The following is a 14,884-nucleotide window of genomic DNA, read 5'->3' as shown; positions in this document are numbered from 1 at the left end:
TGACCAATGGTACCCTAACCTAGAGCAAATTAAGTATAATTTCACTGTGTGGTATGTGGAGTCCTAAAATAGAAGTATACCATCGTTTGATTCGCTGATTTGTAGGCTACGGATATGGCAAAGCGATTTAAAGCGAGTTATCTAATTTATAATTTTAATTAATTTATTAGACTGACCAATGCATCACCCAACCTGTGACAGAATGAGGCTTCTTGTATGACTTCTCTGAAGTCATACAAGTTTTAAAACGTGTCTGCTACAGTTTCTCATCCAAAAGGTATTTTCCCTAATCAGTTTTATTATTGTATTATATTGTACTTACCACAGTAGCAGTGTGATGAGGGGCATTGGGCTAAGTTAAGTCCGCTCCATTATAATGACATGTGTGTCTTCAGCCAGAGATGGGAGTCACTCATTTGTCCTTTTGTTCCAACATGCAAAAAATAAAATTCACCAAAATCTGATTTGGTGGGTTTGCACTTTATATTTCCAACTGAAAAGAAATAAGTGCAGAAAATGTATCGACGTTGAGTCAATTGTTTGCCAAATAACCCTGATTACAACAATAACACAATCAAATTTTTTTAATCCAAGACTGAAAAAAAAAATGAAAAATCGTTTATTTTTTCTACTGGAACCAAATTTAGAAAGTTCAAAATCGGTTGGAACAACACATTCACTTTCTTGAACAGACTTGAACAGAACTTGGAAAGAAGAACAAACATATGTTCCTAAAATCACAAAATAGTCTTTAAATCAAATACTATGCCACATTAGTTTACAAAAAAGTATGTATAGATAACTGTACACATAATATACATTCTGAACAGCTCAACATGGCTTTTTTTTTTTTACAAAACGATTTCAGTATGTACAATAATTACAGTTGAAAGTTTATCGGGGGTTTGAGTCGTCCAATCTCACAGATACAGTTGTCTTCAGCGAGCGATAAACACGCACACAACTGTAACCTAGAAAACCAACGCACACAACTGAACCCTAGAAAACCAACGCACACAACTGAACCCTAGAAAACCAACGCACACAACTGAACCCTAGAAAACCAATATCGCATACGACGAACGTCCCCTGAGCCTATCTGTGGGCTCCGATCCCTCCCCCCCCAGAACCTCACTGTGGGCGTAAAGGTTCCACGCCCGGGCGTAAAGGTTCCACGCCCGGGCGTAAAGGTTCCACGCCCGGGCGTAAAGGTTCCACGCCCGGGCGTAAAGGTTCCACGCCCGGGCGTAAAGGTTCCACGCCCGGGCGTAAAGGTTCCACGCCCGGGCGTAAAGGTTCCACGCCCGGGCGTAAAGGTTCCACGCCCGGGCGTAAAGGTTCCACGCCCGGGCGTAAAGGTTCCACGCCCGGGCGTAAAGGTTCCACGCCCGGGCGTAAAGGTTCCACGCCCGGGCGTAAAGGTTCCACGCCCGGGCGTAAAGGTTCCACGCCCGGGCGTAAAGGTTCCCCAACCGGGCATAAAGGCTCCCCACCCTGGTGGGGAACCTTTCCAATATTTAGTGTTCACCTAGAATTCTACGCTAGTTCTTTTTTTAAAAACTGAGAAATGCACGACACAGACGGCGCACCCCAAGGTGTTCATATCTCCAGAGGTAGAAGGTTCTGAATACTGCCTCCCTGACCTGTGGGTCTGGAGCTCATCTAACGTTTCAGTTACAGCGGGGTGAAGAGAGATCCAGAGGCCCTCTGCCGGGGCCTCTACCATTTGCCCCTCTTGCTCCAGTCTTTGGGGGTGAAGTGCAGACACTTGGGATCGATGCGCAGGTGCCTCTTGTGCATGGCCCTCTCATGGCCCTCCACGATGTCCTCGGACAGCGTCAGGATGTACTGACCCTGGGGAGACAACAGCCTGTTACACTCAGACCACAGCCTGTTCCACTCACTGACCCTGACCCTGGAGAGACAACAGCCTGTCACACTCAGACCACAGCCTGTTCCACTCACTGACCCTGACCCTGGGGAGACAACAGCCTGACACACTCCCCCTTTAAATCACACTGGTTCTCAATCTGTATCAACAAGACATACATAAAGCTAGCATTTGTCATTGATATAATATTCATAGGCTTGTTATGCCTTTATGGTTGAGAGCGAGAGAATTGTGAGAGACATCCGCTTAGCAGGATGCCAGGGCCGTAGGGCCAGGCGGGAATCCAACTGTGGTCCCTAGGAGGCGTGTATATGTTGAGCGCGTTGGTGTGCTGCGGTGACCTCTGACCTTGTAGTAGTTGATGAGGTTGAGGTACTGCAGCGTGGAGATGACGTCCTCCTTCTTCACGCTGGTCAGCTCGCTGATCTCACTGAGGAACCGGGAAACCACAAGCTCAGACACGCACTTTGACCTCTGACCTAACACCACTGGAACCACAAGCTCAGACACTCACTTTGACCTCTGACCTCACACCACTGGAACAATGCCCAGACGATGAGACGAAGAGTAAACACTGAACCACTCATAATGAGACGCATCGATGAATGGATGGAAACATTAAACATCTTTAATTCACCGTCTGACCCCAACCTGCTCCTTAGTACCTTCACTACGGTCCCACGACCTTCACTACGGTCCCACGACCTTCACTACGGTCCCACGACCTTCACTACGGTCCCACGACCTTCACTACGGTCCCACGACCTTCACTACGGTCCCACGACCTGAACTACGGTCCCACGACCTGAACTACGGTCCCACGACCTGAACTACGGACCCACGACCTTCACTACGGTCCCACGACCTTCACTACGGTCCCACGACCTGAACTACGGTCCCACGACCTTCACTACGGTCCCACGACCTGAACTACGGTCCCACGACCTTCACTACGGTCCCACGACCTGAACTACGGTCCCACGACCTTCACTACGGTCCCACGACCTTCACTACGGTCCCACGACCTTCACTAGGGTCCCACGACCTTCACTACGGTCCCACGACCTTCACTACGGTCCCACGTCCTTCACTACGGTCCCACGACCTTCACTACGGTCCCACGACCTTCACTACGGTCCCACGACCTGAACTACGGTCCCACGACCTTCACTACGGTCCCACGACCTGAACTACGGACCCACGACCTTCACTAGGGTCCCACGACCTTCACTAGGGTCCCACGACCTTCACTACGGGTCACATGACCTTCACTCCGGGTCACTTGACGTTGGTCCGTGACGTCATATGACCCCTAGTGAAGGTCGTGACCTACTTGATGGTGATCTGGGGGTCTCATGCCGGGGGCCCTACTTGATGGTGATCCGGGGGTCTCATGCCGGGGGCCCTACTTGATGGTGATCCGGGGGTCTCATGCCGGGGGCCCTACTTGATGGTGATCTGGGGGTCTCATGCCGGGGGCCCTACTTGATGGTGATCTGGGGGTCTCATGCCGGGGGCCCTACTTGATGGTGATCCGGGGGTCTCATGCCGGGGGCCCTACTTGATGGTGATCTGGGGGTCTCATGCCGGAGGCCCTACTTGATGGTGATCTGGGGGTCTCATGCCGGGGGCCCTACTTGATGGTGATCTGGGGGTCTCATGCCGGGGGCCCTACTTGATGGTGATCTGGGGGTCTCATGCCGGGGGCCCTACTTGATGGTGATCTGGGGGTCTCATGCCGGGGGCCCTACTTGATGGTGATCTGGGGCCGCTCCCCGTTGTCCGGCTTCAGCTCCATGAGGATCTCCAGGATGGTCTGGGACCAGTAGGACCGGTACGACAGCAGGCCCAGGTCCGACAGCGGCTTCTCCGGCGTCCCCGTCTTGCCCTCCACCTTGGACAGCTCGTAGCCTGTGGGGGCGGGGGGGGGGACAGTTAGGAGGACGGAGTTCCCTGCTCAAGGGTAGTTCTGCCAGACTGATGGAACCAGGACCCCTTGGGTTGGCCGCCCGCACCCCCCCACTCACTGAACTCGATGAGCAGCTTGCCGTAGCCGCGGCGCTGGTAGGGGGGCAGCGTGAGGATGCAGGCTACGTTGTAGTCCTCTGTGGACTCCTTCTCCTGGGGGAGGGCCCACAACACACACACATCAGACCAGCAACACAAACACACACACACACATCAGACCCACACCACACACACACATCAGACCCACAACACACACATCAGACCAGCAACACAAACACACACACACATCAGACCCACACCACACACACACATCAGACCCACACCACACACACACATCAGACCCACAACACACACATCAGACCCACAACACACACACACACACACACATCAGACCAGCAACACAAACACACACACACACATCAGACCCACACCACACACACACATCAGACCCACAACACACACATCAGACCCACAACACACACACACACACACACACACACATCAGACCCACAACACACACACACACATCAGACCCACAACACACACACATCAGACCCACAACACACACACACACACAGACATCAGACCCACACCACACACATCAGACCCACAACACAAACACACACACATCAGACCCACAACACAAACACACACACATCAGACCCACACCACACACATCAGACCCACAACACAAACACACACACATCAGACCCACAACACAAACACACACACAGCAGACCCACACCACACACAGCAGACCCACACCACACACAGCAGACCCACACCACACAGCAGACCCACACCACACACAGCAGACCCACCACACACAGCAGACCCACACCACACACACACACAGCAGACCCACACCACACAGCAGACCCATACCACACAGCAGACCCACACCACACACAGCAGACCCACACCACACACAGCAGACCCACACCACACACAGCAGACCCACACCACACACAGCAGACCCACACCACACACAGCAGACCCACACCACCCCCCCCCAGCCCCCAGGGGGCGGCGTACCTTGGAGAAGTAGCCCACGATGTGGAAGCCCTTGGCGTCGTACTCGGTCATGACGTAGAACAGGAAGGGGTCCGTGTCGTAGTACAGCGTCTTGTGGTCCAGGAAGCACTTGGCCAGCAGGCAGAGGTTCTGGGAGTACGTCTGGAAACACAAGGCCGCATGGGGTGAGATAGGGTGAGGTACGGGGTGAGGCACGGGGCGAGGTACGGGGCGAGGTACGGGGTGAGATAGGGCGAGGTACGGGGTGAGGTACGGGGCGAGGTACGGGGTGAGATAGGGTGAGGTACGGGGCGAGGTACGGGGCGAGGTACGGGGCGAGGTACGGGGTGAGGTACGGGGTGAGATAGGGCGAGGTACGGGGTGAGGTACGGGGCGAGGTACGGGGTGAGATAGGGTGAGGTACGGGGTGATATAGGGTGAGGTACGGGGTGAGATAGGGTGAGGTACGGGGTGAGATAGGGTGAGATAGGGTGAGGTACGGGGTGAGGTACGGGGTGAGGTACGGGGCGAGGTACGGGGCGAGGTACGGGGCGAGGTACGGGGCGAGGTACGGGGTGAGGTACGGGGTGAGGTACGGGGTGAGATAGGGTGAGGTACGGGGCGAGGTAAGGGGCGAGGTACGGGGCGAGGTACGGGGCGAGATAGGGCGAGGTACGGGGTGAGGTACGGGGCGAGATAGGGCGAGGTACGGGGCGAGGTACGGGGCGAGGTACGGGGCGAGGTACGGGGCGAGGTACGGGGCGAGGTACGGGGCGAGGTACGGGGCGAGGTACGGGGCGAGGTACGGGGCGAGGTACGGGGCGAGGTACGGGGCGAGGTACGGGGCGAGGTACGGGGCGAGGTACGGGGCGAGGGGCGAGGTACGGGGTGAGGTACGGGGTGAGACACTGGGACCTGGGGTGAGACACTGGGACCTGGGGTGAGACACTGGGACCTGGGGTGAGACACTGGGACCTGGGGTGAGACACTGGGACCTGGGGTGAGACACTGGGAACTGGGGTGAGACACTGGGACCTGGGGTGAGACACTGGGACCTGGGGTGAGACACTGGGACCTGGGGAAACACTCACTTTGTTTTTTCTGCCGTCGATCTCAAAGAAGGAAATGGTGCCTTTCCGGTAGATCTCGTTGCCGGGAGGATGACGAAGATTGCATTTAGTCTGTTGGAGAGATGAAGAACAGAGTACTTTGTCAATAGTCTGAAAGTCAAAAAAGAAACTAGAAGCTCCAGAATCTGGAGCCAATAGAACCATGAGGACTAAACCAGTGAGGACTGGTCTGAGGGGATCACTGAACCAGTGAGGACTGGTCTGAGGGGATCACTGAACCAGTGAGGACTGGTCTGAGGGGATCACTGAACCAGTGAGGACTGGTCTGAGGGGATCACTGAACCAGTGAGGACTGGTCTGAGGGGATCACTGAACCAGTGAGGACTGGTCTGAGGGGATCACTGAACCAGTGAGGACTGGTCTGAGGGGATCACTGAACCAGTGAGGACTGGTCTGAGGGGATCACTGAACCAGTGAGGACTGGTCTGAGGGGATCACTGAACCAGTGAGGACTGGTCTGAGGGGATCACTGAACCAGTGAGGACTGGTCTGAGGGGATCACTGAACCAGTGAGGACTGGTCTGAGGGGATCACTGAACCAGTGAGGACTGGTCTGAGGGGATCACTGAACCAGTGAGGACTGGTCTGAGGGGATCACTGAACCAGTGAGGACTGGTCTGAGGGGATCACTGAACCAGTGAGGAGACCGGGACCGACCCAGACCCCGACCCCCCCTAGCCCTTCTGGGGGGACCGACCCCTAGCCCTTCTGGGGGGACCCCCCCCCCCCCCCCACAGCCCTTCTGGGGGGACCGACCCCCCCCCAGCCCTTCTGGGGGGACCAACCCCTAGCCCTTCTGGGGGGACCGACCCCTAGCCCTTCTGGGGGGACCGACCCCTAGCCCTTCTGGGGGGACCGACCCCTAACCCTTCTGGGGGGACTCACCAGGTGCCTCTGCAGACACTTGAGGCTCTTGAGGTACTTGAGGCAGAATTCACAGAGGTAGAGGATGGGCAGCGCGGTGAGCTCCTGGGGGTACGGGGAGAAGTACCAGGGCTTGAGACGGTGGCGGCCCAGCTCGATGCAGTCGATGTTCTTCATCCGCGTCACGATGTCGTCGTGACTACGGTCTGACACCAGGCTGCCCGTCATACGGGGCGCCGTGGGAACGCCGTCCGAGCTGTCCTGAGAGTCCTGAGAGACAGACAGACAGAGACAGACCCAGAGAGACAGACAGACAGACAGAGAGACCCAGAAAGAGACAGACAGACCCAGAGAGAGACAGACAGACCCAGAGAGACCCAGAGAGAGACAGACACACACACACACACACACACAGAGACAGAGACAGAGACAGAGACAGAGACAGAGACAGACAGAGAGAGAGAGAGAGACGCAGACCCAGAGAGAGAGAGACAGACCCAGAGAGAGAGACAGACCGACAGACCGACCCAGAGAGAGAGGGGCAGAGAGAGACGCAGACCCAGAGAGAGAGAGAGAGGGGCAGACGCAGACCCAGAGAGAGACGCAGACCGAGACCCAGAGAGAGACAGAGAGACAGAGAGAGAGAGAGAGAGAGATGAGGTTGGAAAATGTATTAGTCTATTTACATTGAAAACACTTTCCTATAATATTACACTCAAAGGCAACACAACTTTTCCTTAATGTGTTTTAAATTTCTTGATCAAAATTTTTGTAACCCGTTTTACTTTTTGTGTTCTTTTATTGTTTGAGCCCTGGCCATGAAGCCTGTCTCATTGGAGAGGCCGACTGAGAGGAGGGCGAGAGACAGAGGAAGAGCTGGACAGACAAACAGACAGATAGCGAGATGGAGGAGGGACAGAAACCCAAACATGACCACCAAGGGAGAGGCGTGGTGATAAGGCCAGCCGCGGTCTGAGGGAGGAGAGGCCGACAGCAGCACAGTCCAGGCTGGCTAGGAGCCACAGACCAACACAGTCCAGGGTGGATAGGAGCCAGACCAACACAGTCCAGGCTGGCTAGGAGCCAGACCAACACAGTCCAGGCTGGCTAGGAGCCACAGACCAACACAGTCCAGGCTGGCTAGGAGCCAGACCAACACAGTCCAGGCTGGCTAGGAGCCACAGACCAACACAGTCCAGGGTGGCTAGGAGCCAGACCAACACAGTCCAGGGTGGCTAGGAGCCAGACCAACACAGTCCAGGCTGGCTAGGAGCCAGACCAACACAGTCCAGGCTGGCTAGGAGCCACAGACCAACACAGTCCAGGGTGGATAGGAGCCAGACCAACACAGTCCAGACTGGCTAGGAGCCAGACCAACACAGTCCAGACTGGCTAGAGACAACACAGTCCAGGGTGTCTAGAGACAACACAGTCCAGGGTGTCTAGAGACAACACAGTCCAGGGTGTCTAGAGACAACACAGTCCAGGGTGTCTAGAGACAACACAGTCCAGGGTGTCTAGAGACAACACAGTCCAGGGTGGCTAGAGACAACACAGTCCAGGGTGTCTAGAGACAACACAGTCCAGGGTGTCTAGAGACAACACAGTCCAGGCAGGCTAGAGACAACACAGTCCAGGCTGGCTAGAGACAACACAGTCCAGGCTGACTAGAGACAACACAGTCCAGGGTGTCTAGAGACAACACAGTCCAGGGTGTCTAGAGACAACACAGTCCAGGGTGTCTAGAGACAACACAGTCCAGGCTGGCTAGGACAACACAGTCCAGGCTGGCTAGAGACAACACAGTCCAGGCTGGCTAGAGACAACACAGTCCAGGGTGTCTAGAGACAACACAGTCCAGCCTGGCTAGAGACAACACACCTCGGCTTGTGGTTGAAACACGTTGGCACACCGGGGGCTGGCGTACTGGAAGACCTTCACCATCTGACGGAGGAAACCAGAGCGGACGCAGGCTTTTGGAAAGAACAATTCAACTGTCTGTCTGCCTGTCTGTGTGTGTTCTAAGCCGTATCAGATGAATATGTCTACTATTGAACCTTTTTACAGAAGTGTTGTGTTCAGAGAGAGGGACTCTTTGAGGGTTTAAATCATCAGAGGTCCTGAGATGATGCACCAGAGACGGCAGTGCTTCAGCAGCGAGCGCTGCACCCCCTGACCACGGGGAGTTAGAGACAGACACGTTTCTATTCACAATGCAATAAAAAAAGAAGAAAATAATAATAGTACTATGTGTATTTTTAGCACCGCAGTCTACATTTTAAGATGTTTGTTTGATCGGGTTCAACACAGAAAGCACTATTCTAGACGGCTGGAAATGCAAATGAAGTCCATAATATATTGGGTCTGCGTCCGTACAGCTGGACACCTCTGCGGAGAAAGCCTCCACGGTCGCCAGCCTCATGTGGCTCCTTCAACACATTCCTGATTTCTGATGCCAGTTTCCTCTGTTATCAACGGCCCTCTTCTCACTTTACATTTTGAGCTGGAGACCGATCCTCAGAGAACACCACAGCGTTGAACGAGGACCCGGAGTCCACCAAGACGACCAGGTCGTCGTTATTGGTGTTGTTATTTGACGCAGTATGCTACCGTCCTAATTTGAACATCTTTTTTTTATTTGAGGTACACGTTGTTTCCTGTACAGCGTTCCTACTGTAAGGGCCCCCGCTAGGCCCCTTCAGGGACAGAGAGAGAGCTGGTCGAGGGAGGAAGGAGGGGGGGGTCCAAACCTCATCGCCTCCTCCGCAGTTGGCCTTCCTCTTCCTGCCGGGCTGCGAGGGGATGAGGCGGCGCGCCGTGCCGTTCTGAGGAGAGGACAACAGCGTCAGGACGGAGCGCCATAACCACTCCCCGAGGCACCCTGACCGGCGTCAGCAGCAGCAGGGGGCCCGGACACGGCTCACCGTCCGCCCGTCTGGCTGAATGCAGTGAGTGGACAGACGGATACAGGAGGTCCCCCCCCCCGTACCGTGGTGAGCAGGGACAGCGGGTCATGGTCGTCCCGCCCCTTGTTGTTGAAGGCGTTGCCGTGGCGTCCTGCCGGGTACGCTGACCCCTGTGAGGCCTCGGCCGAGTCCGGCAGCGACGGCACCGGGGTCGCCGGGGACGCCTGCGTCGCCAGCGAGGCGGACTCCGCTTTCCGTTTCTGCGGGGAAACCGACATTGGGTTAGGCTGAGATATGGCCGACATTTTGATTTGGTTGATGCATACACACCCATTACTGACAACACAGCAAACACACTTAAAGATAGTAGACGACGAGGAGCTAAATGTTCACACGAGTCCAGGTCAACGAGAGGTAAACCAGCGGGCCTGGGACGGGGTCCGGATACCCCTGGGAGTCACGCTCAGTACACTCACACCAGAACCTCTCGCTGGTCCTGGGAGAGTCGCTGGCCAATCAGCATTATTTGACTTTGAATTAATAATTAAGGTCGTCATGGTTAAACATTCATGACAGCACCAATAATAAACTATAAATATATATATAAATATATATATCAAAATTAACTTCATCTTTGCATTCATTTTGAAGGTTTGAAAACGCTAATTGTAAAGGATTAACGGATCTTGCATCAGGACACTGTAGTGTTATACTAGGTGTCCGGGAAGCACAACCCTCACTCAAACGCGGACAATAAAGGGCTTCAGTACATCAGAACAGAGCTTCAGGACATCGGAACAGAGCTTCAGGACATCAGAACAGAGCTTCAGGACATCAGAACAGAGCTTCAGTACATCAGAACAGAGCTTCAGGACAGAGCATCAGTACATCAGAACAGAGCTTCAGTACATCAGAACAGAGCTTCAGGACAGAGCTTCAGGACAGAGCTACAGGACAGAGCTTCAGAGACAGAGCTTCAGGACAGAAGGACAGAGCTTCAGGACAGAGCTTCAGGACAGAGCTTCAGGACATCAGAACAGAGCTTCAGGACAGAGCTACAGGACAGAGCTTCAGAGACAGAGCTTCAGTACATCAGAACAGAGCTTCAGGACAGAGCTTCAGTACATCAGAACAGAGCTTCAGGACATCAGAACAGAGCTTCAGGACAGAGCTTCAGGACATCAGAACAGAGCTTCAGGACAGAGCTACAGGACAGAGCTTCAGAGACAGAGCTTCAGGTCATCAGAACAGAGCTTCAGGACAGAGCTACAGGACAGAGCTTCAGAGACAGAGCTTCAGTACATCAGAACAGAGCTTCAGATACAGAGCTTCAGTACATCAGAACAGAGCTTCAGGACATCAGAACAGAGCTTCAGGACATCAGAACAGAGCTTCAGGACATCAGAACAGAGCTTCAGGACAGAGCTTCAGGACATCAGAACAGAGCTTCAGGACATCAGAACAGAGCTTCAGGACATCAGAACAGAGCTTCAGAACAGAGCTTCAGTGAGAGCTCAGGAGAAGGTCAGAGGACGTACCGGTGTGGGGAGGGTTTTGCCTCTGGACGGCGCTGTGGCTGATTGTAGGTTAAGATCGAGACTTTTCCGCTGAACAGAAAGGAAGAGAAGGTACATAATTTAGATACCAGTGTTTCCCATACGTAGAACAATGTGGGGCACAGCGCCACAGAAACAACACTGAGCGCCACAAATTAATCTGTGTATGGTTCGTTATTTGAATATTCCGATTTAAAACAAAATCAGAAAAACCAAATAACAGAGTCGTTCTTCGGTTTTTCTGATTTGGTTTTGAAATGGAAAAAGGGCAAAAGGAATAAACAAATAAACAGCATTTCATTTGTGTTTTGTTTGTTGGTTATTTAAACCTGAAACAGAAAAACAAAAATAGATACATTTGTAGGCTACACCAGAAGGCAGAACGCAGCGAGCGAAGAAAAAAGAGCCTACCACCTAAACCAGCAATAGACTGTCCAATTATATTTAGCCTTAGTTATGGCCGCACTTGAACCATATGGGGATTTTATTTGTGAACTATTTGACAATGGAAAGACACACGACGAGATCAGTACCGCTCTAAAGCAATGTGGTGCACCGAAGTGCTCCGTTATGACGGTGAGGAGGTTCTGTGTGGAGCACAACCTTCGAAGAAGAAATCTGGCTTCTTTCTTCTTCTATGTAGCCTATTGTACAATATGTAGGCTACTTGTCATTTAGATGTAGGCTATTTTAATGTTTTATGACCAGCTAGGTTTCTTAGTAAACAGCCACCTGGAATATCATGGCGATCTTCTCCACGGTCATATCGTCCACTCGCAGACTAAGTCGCCGGCTCCCACGGAAAACAATAAAGCTGGCCATTGTAGAATGTGAGACTCAATGGAAAGTTTGAAACGTCTTTATATGTATTTGTTTAAAACCACGTGCCCTTTTCCCGGCATTGTGGTTTTATCTAAATATCACACAAACAAAACAAGCAACTGGATTATTCAGTATTCCCGTTTTGATTTAAAAAACTGAAAAATCCCGTTTATTTGTTTATTCCTTTTGCCCTTTTTCCGTTTCAAAACCAAATCAGAAAAACCAAAAAACGACTCCGTTATTTGGTTTTTCTGATTTTGTTTTAAATCTGAATATTCAAAGAACGAACCATACACGGATTCAAATTGATTCTGCTCTTTTTTCGTTCTTTTAATATACGATTTTGAAATATAAATATCGTTCCGTTTATTCATCTCCGCAAAGCACTCTTCTCCCTGTCATTCTTGTTTTCACACTCACAAGGAGACAAGCGCGCATACATGCCAATGGTGCGCGCGGGTACACAACCACTTATTGGATCAACCCGGATATATTCACACGCACTAACAGCTGATTGGCTCGCTCCACCTCTCAACACGCCTACAAAGGAAAACCCGAAGCAGCGGGTTATTTGCCACTTTGTTGATATTGTTAAACGAGCAATCTCGTAATCCCCCCTCGTCTCACTCCGCTATAATTTTACACTATTATTTTAAATATTTTTTATATTGTTAAATGAGCAAACGCCCGTCAGGACTCATCATTTTATAGCCCTTTATGATTCAAATATATTAACACACAATTCATTTTGAATCGATCATGGCCCTTTGGAACAAGCTTAAAGAACCCCTAGCTTTGAACACCCAGTTGATGTTTTTTAGACCAAGTAAGCATTGGTTCCTAAAATCCTATTTGAATAAAGCCGATATATCCTTAGAGGTGGGCAGTGGCCACACATCAATAACCCGAAATCCCAGAGCCGCTGACGGGCGGTGCTCTGGTCCGACTCACGGTGGCCACCTGGGACGGTCTGACGGAGAAGGACTCGCCGCTCTGGGACGCGGCCCGGCCCGGGACGCTGCCGGCCTGGCCGTCCTGGGGGGCGGGGGCGGCCCTCACCCCCTCCCTCTCCGGGGAGCCGGGCCGCGAGCCGGGCAGCCCGTTCTTGGTGGGCGTCTTGGCCTCCTTCTTGGGGAACTGGAGCTTCTTGACGTCCAACCGGTCGGGGGTGACCCACTCGTCCAGACGCTTGTTGACTAGAGAGCAGCAGAGGAACGCGTTACACACGCACAGGGGATGGAACGAGCTGCTTTCTGTGTCAGAGGCTCTACTCACAGTCGATGTAATGGACATAGTAGAGCTTCCTCCCAGCGATGTCCTTGACACTGAGGATCTCGGCCAGTGCTGCAAATAAAATAGAAAAAGTCTCCCCGGTTTAGATTTGACCAGCAGAGGTCCACAGAGTGAGCTGTCAAGCCTAAGCAACATCTCATATACTAAACTAATGGTTTTTAGGTAGTCTGTAAAGAATTATGCATACAACACTTTTTGTTTATAATTGTCTGTTTCACTGTGTTGCTCAAAATTACCACACAATACACGCCTTAACAAAACACAATCCCTCCATGCCCCGACAGTGTGAACACAGGTTGTGTTCACATTACTGTTTGACATGTCAAAGATGCGGAAAAAAAAAAGAGCAAAGTATGTCGCACATACTGATGCTAAATAGAACGTTAATAAGGTAAACAGTGCTTTGGAAAGCATGTGTTTGTTTAGGGCTATTATTTACAGTTTAATAATAATAAAATCTTGGGAAAGGCCAAATAAATGTTATGTACCACAGAATCATGATAACGATAGTTATGAAACGATATTGATTATCAGTAGCGACCTGACGTCATCCCTAACCTCTCCTATAATAAGGCAGGTGGCACCACAGGAGGAAGAGTTAAATTCATCCGAGAGATCAGCTAAACTGTTCAGTACGATATGCACAAAGCATTGCATGTATTTAATGTGCATGTCATTAAATCGTGTTATAATCGGAACGTACTTTCTCTTCCATTCAAGCTATTTTAAAATGACCACACAGAGATCAGCTCCATGGCAACACATGGATTCGATTGTAGTGAATAGTTCAGTCTAACGAGATGAGCCAGGACCGCTACGGTCTCTGATTCATGTGACCTGGACTTCGCGGGGGCTCCGGGGGCAACAGCGGTGAGCTGAGGCCACAGCGTTTGTTCACAACACCTCCGGTTAGCTTGGTGTTAGCATAGTTAGCTTAATGCTGACAAAAACACAACACTACTCACGCCACTCGTCCTCATTCTCCTGGTTTTTGCGAAGAACTGGAAGGCGGCAGCCCTCAACGATTTCAACCTATGGAAAATGTGACGTTAATCGACACGTATAAAACAATTGAAACGTTTAAAGTGAAATAGCATCTTTTGGTACCCACCGATGCTGCGCTGTCCGCCATTTTGGTCCTGTGTGAGGGCGGCCGCGGGGGGTTGTGGGAAAAGGCCGCCGCGCCAATAGTATAGGCGTTGAGAGCTGACAGAGAGCTAACCGAGCTAACCGCTAGGCGCTGCAAAGATGCTGCGAGATGAGAAGCAGAGATGCTGCATGGACAACTTTGAGGATGCAGCAATTGACGTTGACTAAGTGAACGAAATCCATGCATATTAATTGTGTTGATGTAAATAATCATCCACAAAAAATAATTTATTTATTGGGCGCACTTTTTAAAACTTTTTCACACTTTCATCATCATCTTTCGTCTTAGTC

The 14,884-nt window shown here is 51.8% G+C and overlaps 1 protein-coding gene across 3 annotated transcripts; it reads right to left on the bottom strand.

Annotated features, from left to right (window-relative positions):
• Nucleotides 1-568: 568 nt before the first annotated feature.
• Nucleotides 569-14,658, bottom strand: kat5b (K(lysine) acetyltransferase 5b). Of its 3 annotated transcripts, none has more exons than XM_030361150.1 (15): nt 14,556-14,658; nt 14,410-14,476; nt 13,427-13,495; nt 13,103-13,347; nt 11,312-11,380; nt 9,857-10,033; nt 9,618-9,692; nt 8,749-8,811; nt 6,889-7,137; nt 5,965-6,054; nt 4,895-5,035; nt 3,919-4,012; nt 3,643-3,802; nt 2,240-2,321; nt 569-1,854 (listed from the first exon to the last, which is right to left on the bottom strand). In XM_030361150.1, exons 1-15 carry the CDS (start codon nt 14,574-14,576, stop codon nt 1,720-1,722), a joined length of 1,737 nt encoding a protein of 578 aa, XP_030217010.1. In that variant the 5' UTR covers nt 14,577-14,658; the 3' UTR covers nt 569-1,719. The 3 variants fall into 3 exon arrangements, with proteins under 3 accessions (XP_030217010.1, XP_030217011.1, XP_030217012.1); XM_030361151.1 differs by having other exon boundaries at nt 13,112-13,347; XM_030361152.1 differs by lacking the exon at nt 8,749-8,811 and having other exon boundaries at nt 14,556-14,657.
• Nucleotides 14,659-14,884: the final 226 nt, after the last annotated feature.

This window comes from Gadus morhua, chromosome 7, assembly GCF_902167405.1.
Source record: "Gadus morhua chromosome 7, gadMor3.0, whole genome shotgun sequence".
In the NCBI taxonomy this organism is placed as follows: Eukaryota; Metazoa; Chordata; class Actinopteri; order Gadiformes; family Gadidae; genus Gadus; species Gadus morhua.
The sequence above is the reverse complement of the archived record's forward strand: the minus strand, read 5'-3'. Positions and strand labels throughout refer to the sequence as shown.